The 21979-nt window shown below is 35.5% G+C and overlaps 1 protein-coding gene across 7 annotated transcripts in view; it reads left to right on the top strand.

The window, feature by feature from the left end:
- Nucleotides 1-1208: 1208 nt before the first annotated feature.
- Nucleotides 1209-21979, top strand: part of tbc1d22b (TBC1 domain family, member 22B) — a 56048-nt gene continuing 35277 nt past the window's right edge. For 5 of the 7 annotated variants that reach the window (XM_058784898.1, XM_058784897.1, XM_058784902.1 and 2 more), the window contains exons 1-8: nucleotides 1209-1484; nucleotides 7784-7840; nucleotides 8126-8481; nucleotides 10800-10967; nucleotides 13601-13671; nucleotides 16412-16540; nucleotides 19020-19085; nucleotides 20621-20735. In XM_058784898.1, the coding sequence (XP_058640881.1) occupies nucleotides 1429-1484; nucleotides 7784-7840; nucleotides 8126-8481; nucleotides 10800-10967; nucleotides 13601-13671; nucleotides 16412-16540; nucleotides 19020-19085; nucleotides 20621-20735 (1018 nt within the window). In that variant the 5' untranslated portion in view covers nucleotides 1209-1428. The remainder of the gene's footprint in view (nucleotides 1485-7783; nucleotides 7841-8125; nucleotides 8482-10799; nucleotides 10968-13600; nucleotides 13672-16411; nucleotides 16541-19019; nucleotides 19086-20620; nucleotides 20736-21979) is intronic. The other 2 variants (XM_058784900.1, XM_058784899.1) reach the window with 1 other exon arrangement.

The following is a 21979-nucleotide window of genomic DNA, read 5'->3' as shown; positions in this document are numbered from 1 at the left end:
CATGTCCAACCTTCCGCTAAGGATGTTTGTATAATTGCTTTGCCTTAGGCATATTTACTTTTTTTATTCATGCATCTGCAGCTGTTGTTATTTTAAAATTATTATTTTTTTTTTAAAGAATCATTCTAATAATAGAAACACTTAATAGCTACTGCATTCAGTTCACAATCGATTTTAATATTACTTTTAATTTACTACAATATACTTTACAATACGTACAATATATAACAATACGTTATTAAAGTATCAAGCTGCTATCTCATTTTTTTTTTTTTTTTGCAATTCTAAGAAAATGAATTATTAAAAAAAAATGCACAGGCCAAGTCCATGCCAATTTTGTGATTTAACAGAGGGATAAAGCTTTAAAATATCAGTTTGTCAACATATTTAAAGGTTAATGTTAAAAGGTATGTTTTTAACGTATGCTATGAAACGATCAGTCTTCGTAAAACATACGTTTGCAAAAAATCTATTTAAGAATTCGGCTGATGATCATTTCAGTAAAAGATAAATATTGCAGCAATTACAGGTTTCAGTACAGCAGAGAAAACTCTTACTTTCAAGTATTTCACTCAGAGCTAAGAGGAGCGCCATAAATTTATGGGCAACTGCTTCCATCTAGTGTTCAAATTGGGGAACTGCGAATTGACTCTTTCATCAATGCATTATAATGCATAATGGTTAAAAAAATAATTAATCACATTATAAATAAATAATGACATAATTTGTGAAGCATTTATTCATCATTGTGTTATTTGTTGTACTGATTTTAATTTATGCTGATTTAAAACAAACAAACAAACCATTTTTTTTCTCCAAACAGAATGATTTATCATATCTGTATTGCGGCAATCTAATGAGAATATAATGAGAATAATAATTTGCAATAACGAGAAATACAAACAAACCTCAAAGGAGGGGCGATGTTAAGGTTTAGAAATTTAGTTGCAGGATTTTGTGGAACTTTTGGAATGCACAATTTTTTTACTCAAATTATGCAATAATATTTGTTCTTTATCTTCTGTATTGCACTTTTATGTTCCACAGTACACTGTATTGTTCTGTATATTATAGTAAACACGGGTTCAAAGAATGTAGGTGTTGTAGAGATCAAAGTAAAGCTAAAACACGCGTCTCCTTCTAATAAAACTCAAACCTCATTGGTCCGCTCCCATGCACCTGTTCGTCATTTCAACCAATCACAGCGCGACCTCACGCACCTCCAAGATGGCGACGTCCATCCAGAACCGCTGTAGGCACATTCCGTATTGGCAAAATACTCGCAGTAACTAATCAAAACAAAGTAAGACACATGCGGCAATACAACTAATAACATCGTTTTCGCCGTTGGAAATCTGCACATGTCGGTTGACGGCGTGGGGTTCGTTTTCATGGCTGTTTGAGAGTGAAATTGGGCGTCCTCTCGCCATGGCCACCGACAACAGGATTCATTTCTGGCGGAGAAACCCAAAGGTTCCCGGGAGGTGAGTTTAATCATTTATTTCCTTTTTGAAGTAGTTTAAGTGTTTTCTTTTATACTCAGAAGTCATTTTATATTAATGTATCGACCCTGACCAGCTGCTTTGTTTACTAGGCACCGTGGCTGTGTGTCAAAACATAGTCAGCTGTCTATTTTGACAGCATGGCTATTCTGGACGTATGTTGCGTTTTTGCTCATGTTGTAAAGATCAAATTTAAGATTATTTGTGCATATTATGAAACTGCTGTTGTGGTCTCCACTTGTGGTCATATGGTTGCGAATTTAGTGTTGGTTTATATCAACCCTTACTAAAGTTCAACATGGTAGCCATAGTTATCACCGAAATACCTAATTGATACTACTATAAAATTGTGGTAACTTAGGTTTTAGCTACAATTTTAATCAAAAACATTATCTTCTTACACTGTATGATTTCATAATAATTTGTTATGATGTTATAGTAACTGGACTAACTATGCAATGCTATCTATGTACTAATTAGTGCTTGCCATGGTAATTTTTGTAAAGGAAGCACAACTACCTGCCCATGCATTGCTTTGGTTATTTTCTAAACCGTATTTAATTAAATGGTAGTTGAACCTCTTAAAGCAGACATGTAGGTTGGTCCAGTTTGTCCTTGCTGGGCCTTTTGTTTAGTCTGGAGAGAGAGTTTGCTGAGTGTGCTTCATTGCGGATTGTTTGGATTTTCATGGTCCCTGACAGAATCAGTTCATCTGACTGCGGACGCAAGCTTGTGATGACTGGACAGTTTCCTGTAGATCAGATTTTATATCAGGCCTTGCATAATCTTGCAAAAGAGGAACTCTCATGCAGTCAGTGTGGAAGAAGTGCTGCTACTGTAGGTGTACAGCAGACACTGAAATTCACTTTTTTCTTTAAGAGGTAATATAATTTTCAGGGGTATTTTTTATTACTTTTTATGGAGGAATATTGATTTCCAACCATTTTGTTGGAAAAATAAAGTGTTTTATATGTGTTTATCTATTAGTTTTTAAAACATATAAACACATTTCTTTTTAAGAGAGCCTGAGTTGTAGTTAAAGATCGTTGTAGTTCCAGATCATTTGCTGTTTTCTCAATATTACCTCTGTATTATCTACATAGAAGTTAAATTGCCATTGGCTTCAGTCTTAGATCTTTTTTTCTTTTCTTGTTCAGTCTCTTTTACTTTTTATTTTATGCAAGTTTTAAACACACAATCTGTACTATGCTTAAAGTGTATCCTTTTTTTCTTTTTTTGGCATATGGCATTTTTGACCATTCAGAAGCTTGGTGTCAGTTAGATCTTTTATGTTTCTGAAAAATAAGATTTTTCACCAAGGCAAAATACAGTTAAGAACTGTTATTATTACACTTTAAAAGAATAGTTCACCCGAAAATGAAAAATGAAAATACTGTCATCATTTACTCACCCTCATGTTGTTCCAAACCTGAATAAGTTTCTTTCTTATGTTGAACACAAAACAAGATATTTTGAAGAATTTTGTTAGTTGTTAGTTCCCATTGACTTCCATAGTAGGGAAAGAAATACTATGGAAATCAATGGGGACCATCGACATTAAATGAGGGCCATTTAACATAAAAAAGAAACTCGTACAGGTTTGGAACAACATGAGGGTGAGTAAATGATGACGGAATTTAAATTTTTTAGTGAACTAGGCTATCCCTTTAAAATAACTGTTTTCTATTTTAGCCTATTTTAAAACTGTATTTTTAGAATACAGCAGCCATTTCAGTCATGAGTCACATGATTCTTCAGAAATCATTATGTAGTTGTGTTGATTTGGTGCTCAATATAGTAGAATCGGTTATATTGTGAAATATTATTTCAATTTAAAAAAATTGTATTTTAATATATGTTAAAGTTAAGATGTGTAATAAATAAATAAATAAATCAGCAGACAAATCTCCATAAAGCGGTTTTATAAATTGTGAGTGAAAATTACACAATCTATGACCTTTATATATTGCGTGCTATTGTAAAGACTGTAAATCTATCTCTTGCAGCCTCAATATGGCATCTAACTTGAATTAGATCTAATTTGCTGCTCAAGAAACATTTCTTATATGATACAGATTTTTTTCCCCAGGATTCCTTGATGAAGTTCAAAAGAACTGCATTTATTTAAAATGGAAGTCCTTCATATGTTATAAATGTCTTTAGTGTAATTTTTTTAATGAACTGTATAAAATTTATTTATTTTACTAATTTCTGAACTTTAATGGCTTATATATTGACTGTTTTTGGAAATAGTTCTCTTTTTATCAGTCCTTTGTCTCTTAAAATTGATATGTTTGATACATTTGATACATTTTACTAAATTTTTCATGGTCTCGTATCTTCAGAAATTGTGGTATTATGAGCAGAACACAATGAAGATGATGTTAGAAATGGATGGGATTCCCCTCTGTGATGGGAAAGATGAACAGGTGGAGCCGAAGCAGCTGTTATTGTTTGGGTGTGGTTGTGATTCCAGACTGTTTGAGTTGCTTGTTCAGGTAAATCGGCAGCAGTTGGAGGACGCGCAGTGGGTGTGATCCCACTGTAACATGAGTGGACAAGAGGTGTGGCCACTTTCCCACCGTTTATCTCATTTAACAGAAGGGACAGAGCATGCAAAACTGATACTAGGTGCTTCCAGACAACTGTGGTGTCATCTTAGTAAAATGACATGAGCTACAGTTGTAGAAAGGCACAAAAAAAGGTGTTCATTCACAGAGTGTGTCTTCGTGTTAGTTGATAACTGAATTATAGACTTGTTTAATTCATTATAATAGCAAGTTAATGAAATTCTCAATGGAAATTATTAATTACATTGACAGTTTTCCCACTCTGTTAGCTTTTGTATGTAGATTATAGTGTGGAAAAGTCTTCTGTGTGTGTATAGCAGAAGGAACCGCACACGTTTAAGATAACGCTGCCCTCCAGCAAACTGCTCGCATACTCAAACACACTCCTCGCTCACAGCCCAATATTTAATGCAAATGCGAGCAGCTTGCTTACATATCTGGAAGTAATTTTCCTTTTATTTTCTGCTCGCATGAAAATTGATGAGCCGTATTTCAGCTGCATTGTGTTTTTGCCAGCTATTCTGTGGTCCCATTTGCACATAATGCCTTTAGTATTGTGTTGATTTCACCAGAAAAGGGCCTTGTAACAACCATACTGTTAATTTTCCTTTCAACAATATGACCACACCTATGGCCCTGTGTTGCCTGTAAAAATTCTGCTTAGCATTGCAATGTTTGGACTTGTCTCACCATTATGCAGGATATTGCACAGTAACTCACAATAGCCTCTTATATTTTAGAGATTTATTTTTATATGTTTTAGTAATGTGGAGGACCCAGCAGTGTGCTTGGCTTTTAATTTGAGATGTATTTTTTGCTGTCACTAAGCACCAGCAGGTCTATCCTCCTGCTCTGGAATTGTTTTAAACTACCACTGCATCTCCAGATATTTGTTTTTCGCTGTGGGTTTCTGACTAGGGCCGGGGGATGTATTGAATATTCAGAGTGTATTTGCAGTATACAGTTAAGCAGCATTATGGATGTCACAATGATTTTAATGCAACTTTTATTTGGTTGTTACTTTTTTCTAGAGGCTATGTTTAGAATAGCATAATGCAATAGTATTCTTACTGTTTCTGTAGTATGTATTATATTCTGTTCATAGTATGCACCTTATGTATGCATAGCACACCAAGATGACCAATTATTTGCCAAACATCCAAAATACAACCTAGCACTCTGTATCTCATAATACATAGTATTTAACACTGTAAAAAAAAAAATAAATAAATAAAAATATATAGAAGGTGCACAGTGTCATTCACACGAACACTAGACACCATCATGGTAACACACATGAAACTGAAATAATGCAATAAACATTCATTTAACAACATTAGGCATAACATACAACCCTAATGTACAAAACTGATAAGAAAAATCTAAGAAGAAATATAGTTATTTCAATAAAAAAACATAAAATTTTAAATGTAATGCAGGGAATTCTGGGAATGTCAATTTACGGTTATTCACTGTAAAATATACTTTCTTTTCCACTTCCAAACACGGTATTTTTACCGTAAAATTACCTGTAATGTCCAATACAGTTTTTTACCGTATATAGTAGGGGAATTTACCTTTAAAGGTGCTGTATGTAGGATTTTGACTCTACTAAAGCATAAAAATACCATAATATGTTTGCAGATATTTAAGAAACATGCTAAGTTAACATACTTGTTTATCTGAAAAACAATGCTACAATCAGTTATTCTCCTTTGAAAATGTGTATTCCGGCCCGGAATGACTGTGTTTGTTATGGTTTGTGAAACCCGCCCACTGCCAGTTTACCCAATTGTATTTCAGCACCGCGGGTTGCCAGTTGGCGGAAAACACAGCGTATTTAATTGTATTCATCATCATGTGCGCTCGTTTCTGTTGATGTCATTAATCTGGCAACCTGCGTGTGCGTCAAATCTGAGGAGGAGGGGCCGGGTGAAAATAACCGTCTCCAATATTTTGAATTTGGACTGCAATACCTAGTTCAACCACTCGGTGTCAATCCTACATACAGCACCTTTAACCATTTTCCAGGTTTTTCCTGTTGCATTTTTTACAGTCTTTTACCATTAAATTCACGGCCATTTTTTACAGTGAACTTAACCTTCCATTTCTGTTTGACTGCTGTGATTTGTGGTCTGTTTCATTAAATATCTACACCACTCTTAACCCTTAACTTAACTCTAACTAATGTTCAAAAGTTTTAGATCAGCAAGATTTTTTTAATATTAAAAAAATAAGTCTCTAGGTCTAATGCTTACCAAAGCCACAGTTACAAGTTAAAAATTCAGTTAAAAAAAAGAAGTAAAATTGTGATATATTATTATTGCTCCCCGGGCGCTGCAGCATAAATGGCTGCCCACTGCTCCGGGTGTGTGTTCACTGCTGTGTGTGTGTGTGTGTGCACTTAGGATGGGTTGAATGCAGAGCACTAATTCCGAGTATGGGTTACCATACTTGGCCACATGTCACATCACTTTCACTTTCACAATTTAAAATCGGCTTAAGATTTGAATATATTTAAAAATGTACATACACTATTTATTTATTTACTATTTTAATCCTTGTGAATAAAAATAGCATTTCTTTCCAAAAGAAAAAAAAAAAACATACTATTAAATTTTTGGTAGTGTATGTAATGTATATGTATTATCTGAAACTGTTGCATGGGTTATATTATGTAGAATGCATTAAGCTCGTATTCTGTCATGAACACAGCTGTGTCATTAACTTAGTTTCACTATCCCTCCTTGTCTTGTGACTCAGTGACTCAGATGCTTTGATAGCATCTCTGATTTAAAGCTTTGTTATACTTTTATGGTGCCTTTTATCTAATTTTAAAGGTTGATGTTCAGTCAGCCTTTCATTATATGGAAAATTGGCCATGATATTCCTTAGAAGTTTACTTTTTTATTCCATAGAAGAGGAAAAGTCATGCGGTTTTGGAACAGCATGAGATTGTAAATATGTAAATATTGAGATTTATATCAGTTACTGTATCATTTGATAAGGCTGAAAATATTAGGACCACCCAGTATAGGGGTGGGCGATAATACCAGTAGACACGATTGACCGGTAGAAATGTTCAACTATCGTCTCTATCGTGGTTAACGTACATGCTCACGTGACGTTGCTGTGCTACGCAGTCAAGGAAACTTAGAATTTTCAAGTTTTTAAGCATTGCAGTTTAAAAACAAGAGCTGTTGAAATGCAATCGGCAGCGAAAGAGAACTCATTTTGCTGTATGTGTGTGTTGTCTGAGATGTGGGCACATGTGAATACGGTGCTCCTAGAGCGCGGGAGTATTGAACAGAGTTAGACCAATTTATTTAGTACTAAGGCCGATTTATAGGCCTTGACCGGTTAAATACAAACACTTGTGTGTGTCAAAATGCCCGTCTATGCAAGTATCCTTGTAAACACAGTAGTTCTAAGTCTTAAGTGAAAGCAAATAGCTGGAAAAAAAACAAAAGAGAAAATCTCTCACTGCTCTTGACTAAATCACTTTTGTGAATTAAAGGAGAAATATATATTAGATACTCAGTGAAAAATATGCAGTGTTTTGATACTTTTGATTACTTTATTTAGTATTTCTTATTTATTTGTTCTACTGTAGTTTTTTTGTCCTAGTGCTTGTAAGTAGTTTCTTATTATTTAATCGATGACTCTTTGATTCTCAAAGTCAAAGCACACATCAGATTTTCTTTCTCTTAGCTTACAGCCAGTATATGGAGCACAGCACCCTCCTCTGGACCCACGCAGACACCGTCCGTAAGTGCTGCTGCTAGCTGTCAACTGTCTGCGTGCAAATCAGCCATTTGTTTTTTCAGTTATTTGTGCCTTTACTCTCTTCATTCATATTTTCTGCCTTTCAGTTGTGGTCCAAATCCATCTGAACATGTTTGAGTGCGAGATTTGCATAAACCTTTTGCAACTTTTTATTTATTTATTTATTTATTTTTATTTGTCTTGCATTATCCTTTCTAACTGTAACCATGTTATAGATCGTATGCAGTATTGCCATTTTCAGAAACCTCTTTATTTGTTTCCCTACAGATTAAAAGATGCTCCAAAGGCTAGCAATGTGAACACCAAATCCAAAAAACCTTCCACTTTCTATGAATTTGCTCGGAGCACCAATGATGCATGGGACATTGATGATGAAGAGGATGACGATATGTTTAGTTTTAAACAGCCCTCATCTTCACCTGTCCAATCACGATCCATGCCTCAAACACCCTGCCTCAAAATTATCAAAACCCCAGAAGACACAGAGCCACTGCCCCACTCACTGGACAGGCAGGAACCAATCAGAACAAACCCCAATCAAGTTCGACTGGATATAGAAAGCGGTCCAGCCAATGGCAGGGTGGTAAAGTCCAGCAGCGATGCCCAGCTGAATGTTAATGCAGGTATGCTGGTAGCTGTTGTTTTTAAGCTTGTAAGAAGATATAAAGTCATCAATCAGATGTGGGTTTTTTCCACCTACCTTTAATCTAAAAAGTCCTGCCATTACCTAATTACTGTTTGTTACATGGCTTATATGGTTGTATAAATTAGTTTTTGGCCATCCATTCAGAGACTGCACCAAGTTAGCTTTCTTTAAAGGTTAGACATGCCCAAAATGTTACTTGTATTTCCAACCCTTATCTTAAAAGTTTGGTTGGAAGTATCTATTGAAAATTTGCCTTGCTCATGTTTCATGAATGAGACAAAGTTTCATGAATGAGACAAAGTGTCATTTGTCTATTTGACTAAAATACCTATATATAATATTGTATGTGTGCATGTATGTGTGTATGTATGTATGTGACTCTGGACCACAAAACCAGTCATAAAGGGATGATTTGTTAGGATAGGACGGTATTTGGCCAAGATACAACTATTTGAAAATCTGGAATCCAAGGGTGCAAAACAATCAAAATATTGAGAAAATCAGCTTTAAAGCTGTCCATATGAAGTTCTTAGCAATGCATATTACTAATCAAAAATTAAGTTTTGATATATTTAAGGTAGGAAATTTACAAAACGTCTTCATGGAACATGATCTTTACTTAATACCCTAATGATACATACAATGTATTTTTGCCTATTGCTACAAATATACCTGTGCTACTTAAAGTGCCCCCATTATGGGTTATGAAAGGTTCATATTTTGGTTTTGGGAGTCCCCAACAACCGGTTGACATGCATGCAAGGTCAGAAAACACTTTCATTGTCTAATAATATGCATTTACTTTTACCTTACTTGCGCAACGACTCTCAAATGATTTGTTCAATGATTCATTTTACCAAACCCCTCCTTCGCGTGACGCTAATCTGCAGTGATTGGTCCCGATTGGTCTCATTTTTATTTCATCTTGCCTGTAATGCCTGATAAAGTAGCGTTTGTGAGCACAGTGCGGTTTTGTGTACAGCGTTACTGGGGACACCGCTATTTTTACCGCTCCAAAAGGGCACCTAGTGGCAAAGAATGAATTTGCATTTCATTCTGACCAATGCCAAAAGACCAACAAGTGGGCGGGCAATATGCTAATGTTACATCAACATGAAATGGCTTGGGATTCGTTTTAAAAACGACTCATTTCAATGATTCAGAGTCAACTCTCTTTTTTGAGAGACAATAACTTTATACACAGTGCATTTTCAGATTTAAAACTTTGCAGGATGTTTTCATTACACACTGCATGAAAGGTAATTTTCAAAAATCCATAGGGGCACTTTAAGACTTGTCTTGTGGTCCAGGGTCTCTCACACACACACACACACACACACACACACACACGTATGTATATCCTGACTACCAGGGGGGAAAACAATATTTTGTGGATTTAGTATTTTGTCATGTCACTACATTGTTTAGAGCATAACAAAAAATGTGAAAAATAAAATTTTTGAAAAATGATATTTTATTCATGTTATGCTATGTCCTCTGTAGAGGACATTGGGACTTTAAAAAGTCCTGTTTTTTACAACATAGAATTAACAAATAAGTGCAATAATGGGAGTAATAATTAGCAAGATTTTCATAATAATATATAATATTTAATAGGAATATTCATATATAATTTTTTCTCTATTCATTTGTTGTGTCTCCCAAAATGTGTAATAAACATGCTTTAAGTCATGGTGTCCTCTACAGTGGACACGTATGAAATAGATGTCCTGTTTCATAACAGAAGGTCATATTTTGATTTGAAACCCCATAACATTTTCCTGAGATGTTGATTTATTAATTAAAATATAAAATTAGTCAGATTTAAATGATAATTACAAAATATTATTATATTTCCATAAGGGTGTTACACTTGATCACTAAATTAATGTCAGCCATTTTTAAAGACCAAGGAGAGGGAGTGGTCATGGTGAAACATTCAATTATTTGGTATCTATGAAAATATTTAAAAAAAGAAGAAAAAAAAGCTCTGGAAATCCCTGAATGTGCTCTGTACAGGACATCCAGACTTAAAACTGTGACGTAACATTTCAGAGAAATCGCTAAAATATAATGTCCTCCACAGAGGACAAAACTCCATAGCTGGTAATCAGGAGGATATATATCTATATGTTAAATAATATATATTTTTTAATTATTTAATAGTACCTTAATTCAAAAATATATATTAACATATAATCATATATAATGTTATTTATAATTATTTAAAGATTTTTATAAAATATATTTTAATATTAATGCTTATATTTTTTTAAACATTTTTTTCCTGTTTAGCTCGCAATACTCTGCAAAAACAGCAGTCACTTCCTGTGCGGCCCATCATTCCATTGGTTGCCCGCATTTCGGACCAAAATGCCTCAGGAGCTCCACCCATGACGGTGAGAGAGAAGACTCGATTGGATAAATTCAAGCAGCTACTTGCCAGTCCCAACACAGACTTGGGTAAGCTTTAAAACAAACAATTAGAGATTTGTGCAAGCATTAAAAGAAAAACAAGGGATAAGTTCTGTTTTCAGCGGGATTATAAAAGTGGCCACTTGTGGGTTATTTGTCTAAGATATTAAAGCCCATCCATCAGGGACCATCTCAAAACAGAAAGCCGTAAAACCCTCACATGTGTTCACACCTCATTCTCTCGCCTGCTTTTCCGCCTCTAGCTGAATCTCTTTGCCAGGTGAGACAGTGTGGGATGGCAGAATGGATGAAAACCGTCCATGATGTTATCCTAGTCTTCCTGAGTTCACGCTGAGAGGCCCTTCTGTTCTCTCCACGTTCTCCAACCAATCGTCTCTTCAAGTGCACCTGCGAGCTGGTGGAACAAAAACAAGTTCTGTGTGTGCCTGCGCTCATTTGTGCCGCTTATGCTATAATGATGCTATCAAAGAGACTCACTCTTCTTTGCTTCATAACTAAGTTTCAGCCTCTGCAGGCTCTGAGCTTTCTGAGCGACAGACTGAAATCACGGGGGAATGAGAACCATCAGTCATTGGAGGGGAAAATAATGCGTATGCACTTCTTTCACAGCGCCTTATGAAAAATGTGCTTGTGATATAGTTGGAGGGGCTTCCCTGCACAGTATTCTGAGTTCATAATAGCTTCTGAGATCTTTCATCATTCTGCTATCATATGACAGTTGGCAGGTGTCCAATGCCATTAGTATTTTAGGAGCGCTTGGATATTGGTTTCGTGTTTGTTCTAACTCAAAAATGACCCAGGAGCGATCTCGCCAGATGTTTCTCAGCAAGTCTTTAAGTTTTCATAGACGTTGTGAAAAGCGGTTTTTACATTCGCTGATCACGATGACCCAGAGGGCTTGGTGGGAGTTCGCAAAAACAATCCTTAAAAAGTGGTTTAGACTTCAGCACTTGGACAGATCGATGATATCTGTCTAATGGCATCCACCTGCATTGTAATGTTTACTTCATAACAATGACAAAATAAGTCATTTGAGAGCGGTGGAGTTGAAAAGCTCCATTCGATTAAAAAAAATAAAAGGAACAGACAGAGAGAATGGTTAAAACTCACTATGATTCATCTGGTTGTTATGACAACAATTATCTTTGCTCTTTATTGTAAGACTCGAAAGTACAATACAATAGACTTTTATTTCTTTTTTTAGTGGTTATTGCAAAGGCAGGAATCATAATTACGATCACTCGCACTTTAGCATGTAACTCGTCCTGATTTGTTTACTGATACTTTGTGTGTTAAGGAGACATCTGCTTTTCTAAGGGATTGGGGGATTGGAGCCTTGGGGCTATTTTGGCTTGGTGCTGGTATGAAACCGCCTAGCAACCACACAGAATACCCTAGCAACTGCATAGAAACCCATATCAGGACACATTTTCTGAAGAAATCAAATTGTAACTTAAAAAAAAAAAACATAATTGCCATACTCTATTGTGGAATTGCTAATTGTTCTTGGGAAATTGTTTTTCTTTGTGACATTTTAATTGTCTGTTTTCATTTGTCCAAATTATTTCAATTCAGTAGCTCCTAAATCTCTAAAGCTTTGTTAAATTAATATATTTTTATTTAGAGACATAAGAAAATAAACTGCCAAAATCATTTTCTTAATCGGTATTTGTTTCTTGTTTTCCAGTCAAACATAAAAAAAAAAGATTCATTTGAGAAGCAAAACTGTGTAAGATATAAACCTAATTCATAATATATTATTAAACATATATATTATTGAACTCCTGATTGATGTCTTGAATTAAGTTTCTTTTTCTTACCCGTTGGCAAATGTTTTCTCTTGTTTTAAGCATAAATCTATCGTAATTTGAGATTTATAATTCAAACAAGAAACAGCCAGTGTGATACGAAATGTAAAGTTATTTCAGGGTATTTTCTCTGAAAATCTTGATATGCAATTTTTCCTTTTCAAGTACATTTATTTTCTTGTAAGGATGTTTACATGTTTTACTGGAAAACAAATACTGATTAAGAAAATAATTACAGACATGTGAAATAAGGAAAACCAAGCTCAAACTAGCATAGTTCACATGAGCCCTACGGAAAAACATGACAGCAGGCCATGACACAGATGCTTTTTAAGCTGTTTGCTTAAATGTGCTCTCCAGACATCATGCAGACATCCCAAGCCATTGCTCCATCACCTGTGAATCGTCAACTTCCCAGCCATTACTTTAAAATCAATGTGCAGTTATGGCTCGCTGTCTTATTGGAGTTACCATAATTCACAGTGGCATGGTTGTGAAAACTCTGAGTGTGTTTGCTAATTAAAAATAATTGTTTATTGATTGTGTTGATTGAGCTATAAGTTAGTGTCACCGGTCCTGTGAAGGCCGACAACTGTTGATTTAAAGCATGATTTTCTATCACCTCATGTGAACAAACTCTTAATGCATGTTTTTAACTGCTGATTGGTCTATATATACTTTAATGCCAGCCTTCTGCTCCTGCAGCTTTATTTTTACATTGTAGTTTCGCATCCAAATTGCAGTATGATGTTCACCTCTGTTCACCTTTGTAGCTATGAAACAACACAGCAGTTGTGCTGCTGAAGTATTTGTCATTTTGGATTAACTTTGCCCTTTGTTTTGTTCATACAGAGGAGTTACGGAAGCATAGTTGGTCGGGAATCCCTCGTGAAGTTCGGCCAGTCACCTGGAGACTCTTATCGGTAAGTATTTACCACTACTGTTTATTTCATGTCCATTTTGGCATGTTATTTAAACAAACAGCAGAGAGATGACAAGAAAATATGTGAAAGAGAGGGAAGAAAAGGACTGAAATATGTTGTGAGGTGTATTTGAGCTCATGTTGTTCCACGACCCACTAGGCCATGGTTTCAATGCCTTCTAATTGTTTTATCTTAATAATAAATCTGTTTTTTTCAGGAAAATAAATTAATTGTGTTAAGTTTGTTAAATATGTTTTGAACTACTTCTTGAAATTACTTATTTGAAGTGCAACCAAATGTATATTCAACTGAATGAATAATACAAAAATGCCGTAATAAACAATAATTTATCAAGGATTTTTTTTTTTTTTTTAATTTACCGTAAGCCAGCATCACAGCATCATACCTGCAAGCAGTTTAGTTCTGCATAGGGTGCACAGTCATTTTCTATGCTTTTCAGAGGTTATAAAACTTGCACGCCACTTTCAGTTTAATGTGCGTTATTGATTTGCTTTGCCGTATTGGTTTTGCTGAGCACTTAATGTCAGCAGAATTGTGACTGCCATCATCGGAGGGGTAGAGCGGGCCTCTGTGTTGTGGCTGTATGTGTGCGGATGTTCGGAGAATGCTTTACAAGCCTCATTTGCGTTTCTGGCGCATACTTACACAGTCAATAACACACACCTCTGGGCTAAGCTGTACAAGCAAATCCCCACCCCGACCCAAGCTTTTACTGCTTCATGCATTGTTGCTTGGGGGATTAAACGGAATAATTCCATATGTATAAAATTACCGAGGTAGGCGAATGCTAATGTTCCAAAAAACAAAACAAAAAACATTTTGTCTCTGCTTTTCAAATTCAAATTGTGATTGTAAAGAGCAACAGTTGCATTTTGTTTTTGTTGGTTCACATCACGTTTGTGTTATGGCACCAAATCTAAAGGTTTCCAACTTCGATCCTGGATTTGCAGCACACAAACCTCGCCAAGACCTTCTCTGAATTGCATTGGAAAGCCGTTTTAAGATCATTTCGATTTTCAGCATGGAATTTAATAGCCGTTATTAAAGTTTTGAAGGGCCGATGATGGGGCGAATCCAAACGAGCGGAGTTTGTGCACTTATTATTCGCCTGAAGCAACAGACGTGAGCTGCATCGAGTCGGATTCTGAACGTACGTTATCATTTATGTGTTCAAGCGCTCTGCAACTCTCTGTGTGCTCATTAAAACAAGAGTTGAGAAACAATGGGAGGGGAAGGCACTTTTAAAAACACCATTTTCTGAAACATGATGGAGAGTCATGACAACGATCTAACTGACAGTTCCACGCCTCCACGTCTGCTCTACAAATAGCCTGCACTTGTTGTCTGCTCTTTAGGGAATCATCTGTTGCTAGTAAGTATGTACTAGCACAATTGCATCCTATCTGTGTGTTAGTTTAGTAGCTACATGATTAGAAGTTTCTCCCAGAGTTGTGGATTTTTTTTTTTTTCTTGACTTAGAGATCAGAGGCTTGTGTTCTGTATTTTCAAGTGTGTTTCTTAGTGAATGGTGTTTGCTAAGGCAAGCATCACTATTATTATTGCTCATACCATTATTCATTCTATACTATTATTGAAGCAATTACTCTATACAATCTGAATTACAAAGTTTTCTCGGTGGACAATATAACAGGCAAAGTTTTGCCCTAATTGGCAATATAATGGGCAAAAAACCCATAGACGTGATTGAAGTAGAAACCCAATGCTACAGTTCAATAAATGAATCAAAAGTGATCATAATGACAATTTTTTTTTTTTAACTAAAGATTTCAAGATACATTGTTACAAAAGTTCTTCTGAACTTTCTATTCATCAAAGAATCCTAAAATACATAATCACGGTTTTCACAAAAATATTAAGCAGTGAAACTGTATTCAACATTGACAATAATGCGAAATGAGCAGCAAATCAGCATATAAGAATGCTTTCTGAAGAATTATGTGACACTGAAGACTGGAGTAATAATGCTGAAAATTCAGCTTTACATCACAGGAATAAATTACATTTTAAAATACATTAAACTAGAAAGCAGTTCTTTTAAATTGTAATTATATTTCACAATATTATTATATATGTTTTATTGTATCTTGATCAAATAAGCATAAGCAGTAAGCAATTACCCAGAACACCTTAGCAACTGCCTAGCAATGCTTTAAAAAACCATCCGGACACCTCTGAACCACCCTAGCATCTAAATGATAATGCACTTTATGAACTTTATTTTTCATTAAGGCACTTTGGAAGGAAAGCATTTGCTAAGAACTTAAATGAAATGCAACTTGTCTGATTTGCTTCTTTTATAAGAAGCCTTTTGAAAAGTGCCATTTGTATGAGCAGCACAAAAAAAAGCCAGTTGCATAAAATCAGTCAGATCGTATTCTGAAAAGCATTCGCTAAACATCTGACTTCGGCATGATAAAGAAGGTTGTCTCATTGAAATAATCCAATCTGTAGATATAAAAAAAAGAAAAAGAAAAAAGATTAAAAGCTTTTTTTATATATACAACATTTTCTTTCATGGGTCTACAGTATTGAACTGAATTTACATAATGCTATTTTTAATATCTTTTAGTTTGCATTATTTATATTTTGGTTACAGGGCAAGATACACTTGGAAGACATGGAAAAAGTGGGTGTACAGCAGCTCTTTTCTGAACGCTATTAAATTTGCATTTTCTTCTTTCCGTGTGCTTTCTCTCAGGGCTATCTTCCAGCCAATAGAGAACGAAGGGATCTGGTTCTCCAGAGGAAGAGGGAGGAGTATTTTGGCTTTATCGAGCAGTATTACCACTCCAGAACAGATGAGAATCACAGAGACACATACAGACAGGTAAAACTCAACCCAGTCTGCTTCTGAGTATGTTCTCAAAAAAGGGGAAGAGTTGGCTAAAATTGACCACTTCCTTTCTGAACCTGATTCTGATTCTACACAATTTCCAGGAGTAAATATTTAACTGTGTTTCATTACAGTTCTTTGAAAAACGTTTAAATGTTCAAAGTATTCAATGATGTAAATGTTTTGTTTTGAGATCTTAATGTTAGGCAAGGATGTTTTAGGAAATATTTTGCTGAAACATTTTGGAGTTTGTTGTGTACATTATTATATCTAGTGTCACCATATCATGGTGTCAGTTATTACAGACAGCATGTAAACAGGAGATGCATTGTCTGTTCTAATGGACAGCAAGTCACGCATGCCATCCATAGACATTGTTGAAAGCAACCCAGAATATTTGTTTAAATCCAGGTTGAGTTAGTTGGAAAACATTATAATATGCAAACCTGTTGTCTGTAATGGCATGAAACCAGATAACGCGTTTCAGTGGAAAAGGATCTCATAAACTTACAGAAGATTGGAAGCAAGATTACAGATATTATTTTTTTTAAATTCCAAATATTATTTGTTGAATATCTGTCCATTTTGCTATTAAAGGGCTGCATTTAGTGTTCATACATCCCTCAAAACACATCTGATTTGAGTTTTGTGAACAATGACAGTAAATGACAATGACAGGCTTTTTTTAAGACCGACTGATTGATTTGGGAAAAATCTTATGCTCACCAAGGCTACATTTAATTGGTCAAAAATACTGTGATATATTATTTTAGTTTATAACAACCCTTTTCTATTTGAATATATTTAAAAATGTAATTTATTCCTGTGACGCAAAGCTGAATTTTCAGCAGACATTATTACAATCTTTAGTGTCACATGATCATTCAGAAATCATTATAATATGCTGATTTGCTGCTCAAGAAATATTTCTTATTATCAATGTTGAAAACAGTTGTGCTGCTTGATATTTTTGTGGTACTTTTTTGATTCTTTGAATAGTAGAAAGTGAGAAAGAAGAGCATTTATTTGAAATAGAAATCTTTTGTAACATTATAAATGTCACTTTTATTCAATTTAATGCATCCTTGCTAAATGAAAATTAATTTCATTATAGAAGAAAAAATCTTTTAAACAGTAGTTGAGATTGTCACACATCTGCTGCTAATTACTTCCGATTTGTGATTTAGCAGACGCTTCAGTCCATTAGGAACAATCCCACTGGAGCAACCTGGGGTTAAGTGTTTTACTCAGAGGAACAATGGTTATAATTCACAAATGAATCCTTGTGAGTTTCGAACTGACATCCTTTAAACCTACAAGCCCAGGGGCCTTATGTATAACACTTGCATAGATTTCATCTTAGAGGATGATTCTTTCACGAATGGAACTAATCCGATTCTAGTTCAAGTGAGTCAGTGATACATTTGCAGAGATTATCAGTGAATAGTGTTGTAAATTTCAGTCTGCTCCTCACACACACGTATGACCTCAGAAGACTCGTAGTGCACAAGACTTTTGCAACTTTTCTTTGATACTTTAAAAAAAAAAATTTTTAAGGATGATTTTTGGGTGAACCACCCTTTTAACCACTAGGCTACACCATACGCCAATCCATTGAGGAACGTCATCATCTCTGCAGTGAGTCACTCAAGGTTACACCTGCTTCTAGAAAGCTATAGTAATAATACACCCAGATTTTGTCCTGCGTGTTATTAATGTGGAAGAAGGGGGCTGGGATCAATATTCTTATGGGCTGTAAAACTCCGGTTAATGGTGCAGGACTGGTAGTCGATTGCTATGCGCTGCCTTCTCTGCTCTCTTGTCCGGTTCCTCAGGGCTTGCTGGCTCCCAGCCCCTCATTTCATCTACTGCAATACAAATCGGACACAGACCTTTAAAAGGATTTATATGGTCGTACAGAACCGTTGGACTGGCCCCTGGCTGTCTGGGCAGAAACACTAAATGACCTTTTAGTGTGGTCACAGTCTGAGAGGGCGAGGAATGGCGGTGAATATGAGCGAACCGCACTTCGGTGGCCTTCGAGTGACCTGCATTACTACAAAGTCATTTCGTCAAACATATGATGGAAGTAGAAATAGAGAGAGGGAAGAAAATAAGAGAGAACCGGATGAAACAGAAGGGTCGCCACCTGTATGTGCGGGCGGATGCTGCGCTGTCAGCTTTCCAAGTGAATTCATGCAGGTTTTGTGTGTAGCTTGTTACGAAACCAGATCGATAGCGTGTGCAGTTTGGGCCCTGATGGGTTTCCTCCATTTACTGGAAGGGAAAAGGCACATGTAACTCAATTTAGTGCTCTTGTGCTATATTGATTTAATCTCTTATTTTTTCCCCGGTCACCTGTGTTCCTGACACGCTGATTCGGTAACAGGTTTGTGTTTGTGTGGATGTGTATTTGAGCTTACCTGTATACACCTGTGTGTGTGTGTGTGTGTGTGTGTGTGTCTCTTCATAGATTCACATTGATATCCCGAGGACGAACCCTTTGATTCCTTTGTTCCAGCAGCCGCTGGTGCAGGAGGTAGGTGATCGTCTGAGGCACCAACACCTGAGTCTCGCTACGTCTGATCTCACACAGTAGGCATTACACACTTAATGTAATCATAAAGATAAGAGACTGAATCACACACAGAGTCATGTCCAGGTCACATTACACCCTGAAATCAAAAGAAAATAAAGCAGCTGAATTTTAGGACAATTATTTTATATTATAAAATAATATTTTATTATATTATTATATTCAAATTATTATTATTATTATTATTATTATTATTATTATATTATCTTTATTTTTTATTATTATTTTTTGCGTTGTGACAGTTGTTTGCAAGACACATTTTGTCACAAATTATCACTACCATTATGCATTCATTTGGAAAAAAAATTTCCCAGTTGTGATTGAGGAAATATAATTTAAAATATAATTTGTCTTCCTTTTAACTTTGGGATGAAATATGATCAAGACATATTCTTGAAATAATTTATGAGATTCACTTAAGAAAAGAGCTTACTATTCATAGTTTTTGCTTTTAGAGACGAGCACATTTTGCCCCAAACACCATTATCATTATGCAACAGAGATGTTTTGAGTTTCCGTTTTCATTTTTCTTAGTGGTGATTGTCAATAGATTCTAATTACTGTAACATGGTGGTGGTTTTTTTAAACGAGCATAAATGACTATAAACAATTACTGTAATGCAGTAAAATTTCATTGTTGCAATGCATTTAAACAATGACGTTGAAGCACTTTTTTTTCCATTTCTCATGTAAAAGATTTGATGCAAAACATAATTTGTCTTTCTTTTGTTTTGGGGTGAAGTATGACCAGGAAATATTCTTGAAAGGTTTCATGAGATTCACTCAAAAAAGAGCTTACTATTCCTTATCAGTGTTTATTTGTACATATTTTTGTTTATATTCATAGTTTTTTGTTTTTTTATTATAGTATTTTGTTTCATTTACCTAATAAAATAATAATTTTAGTTAACAAAACTAACATTTTGTTGTATTCAAATATTTGCACCTATAAATGTATTAGTATTTTATTTTATTTTATCAATTTACCTAGTGGAGCAGTTTAGTTTACCAGTGTTCCACTCTTTCAGCTATTTTTTTTTTCTCTCATATTTGTCAACAGCATGTTTTAATTAAAATGTAATTATTGTCCTGATCATTTTTGTCTTTTTGTTTGATAAAAAAGGCAATCAAAAACCTTTCAGCACTGAAACATTTTGTCTGTAATTTCACTGATGATGTTCTGGATAGATGTTGCCAGCATGAGTTGGTTTAACTGAGCTTTGTGTCATTGGATACTTACCAGTAGGGGGTGCTGTGGTGTTTTTAACTTATAGAGAAGTGTGCAACACTTGTAACCCATAAACCAGAAGGAACAGAGCACTTGAAATGCAGCTGCGTTTGGAAATACAAGCATCCAAATGAGTGGACCCGTTGGTCTGTCAAGAGTGAATTAAGCAACAGCAATTGCCAAAGGTTTGCACAACAATCACACATGTTATGAGAGATGAATCATTAAGAGGCATTGTCTTGTTTTTCAGGTGTTTGAGCGAATTCTGTTCATCTGGGCCATCCGTCACCCTGCTAGTGGATACGTGCAGGGCATTAATGATCTGGTCACTCCCTTTTTTGTGGTCTTCCTCTCTGAATTCGTGGGTAAGTGTGTAATAACCTTCCACAAGAATCAATTGATCCGTTCGACTGATTTTTTTCACCTTTCTGAATATGTTCTTTTGGTTGAGTACACACGTTGTGTTTGCTCCGCTAATAGCGGATTGACGTGTGTGATATGCCAGCAGAGTCAGGGAGATGCAGACGGGCCAGTATCTGACAGATGATGCTGGAAAATGGTTGTGTAAATGTAAACAAACTGACAATATCCTGTGAAAATGTCAGACACAAAAATAAAGAATATCAATTATCTTTGAAAGAAACTCTGAAAGATAGACAGTGAAAGAGGGAGACAGATGGAAAGAGTGACAGACAGAAACAAAGGGAGATGGGAAGAAGACGGGCAGACGGACAGAGAGAGAGAGAGACAGATCGTGTGATGGACAGAAGGTTAGACGGAAGAGACAGATGGGGAGAGAGGGAGATAGAGAGATTGTTACATCCATCTATCTATTATCATTCTATCATTGTATCTTTCGGTCTAGTATCGATCTATGGATCGTTCTATCTATTGTTCTGTCATTCTCCAAGTCTACAAACCATCCATTCATCATTATCTATCTGTCTGTCATTACATGTATATCGTTCTTTCTGTATCATTATAGTGTTCTCTCTCTGTCATTACATGATTATATCTGTCTGTCATTATATTGTTATTTCTGTATCGTTATATTGTTCTCTCCATCCATCCCGTTATATTGTTCTATCTGTCTCATATCATTCTCTCTCTATCATTCCATCTACAGTGGTGTGAAAAAGTGTTGGCCCCCTTTCTGATTTTTTTTATTTTTTTGCATGTTTGTCACACTTTAATGTTTCAGATCATCAAACAAATTTAAATATTAATCAAAGATAACACAAGTAAACACAACATGCAGTTTTTAAATGAAGTTTTTTATTATGAAGGGAAAACAAAATCCAAACCCACATGGCCCTGTGTGAAAAAGTGCTTGCCCCCTAAACCTAATAATTGGTTGGGCCACCCTTTGCAGCAACAACTGCAATCAAGCGTTTGCGATAACTGGCAATGAGTCTTTCACATCGCTGGAGGAATTTTGGCCCACTCTTCTTCGCAGAATTGTTTTAATTCAGCCACATTGGAGGGTTTTCGAGCATGAATGGACAGTTTAAGGTCATGCCACAGCATTTCAATTGGATTTAAGTCCAGACTTTGATTTGGCCACTCCAAAACCTTAATTTTGTTTTTCTTGAGACATTCAGAGGTGGAC

Source organism: Onychostoma macrolepis, chromosome 08 (assembly GCF_012432095.1).
Source record: "Onychostoma macrolepis isolate SWU-2019 chromosome 08, ASM1243209v1, whole genome shotgun sequence".
NCBI classification, from domain to species: domain Eukaryota; kingdom Metazoa; phylum Chordata; class Actinopteri; order Cypriniformes; family Cyprinidae; genus Onychostoma; species Onychostoma macrolepis.
The sequence above is the reverse complement of the archived record's forward strand: the minus strand, read 5'-3'. Positions and strand labels throughout refer to the sequence as shown.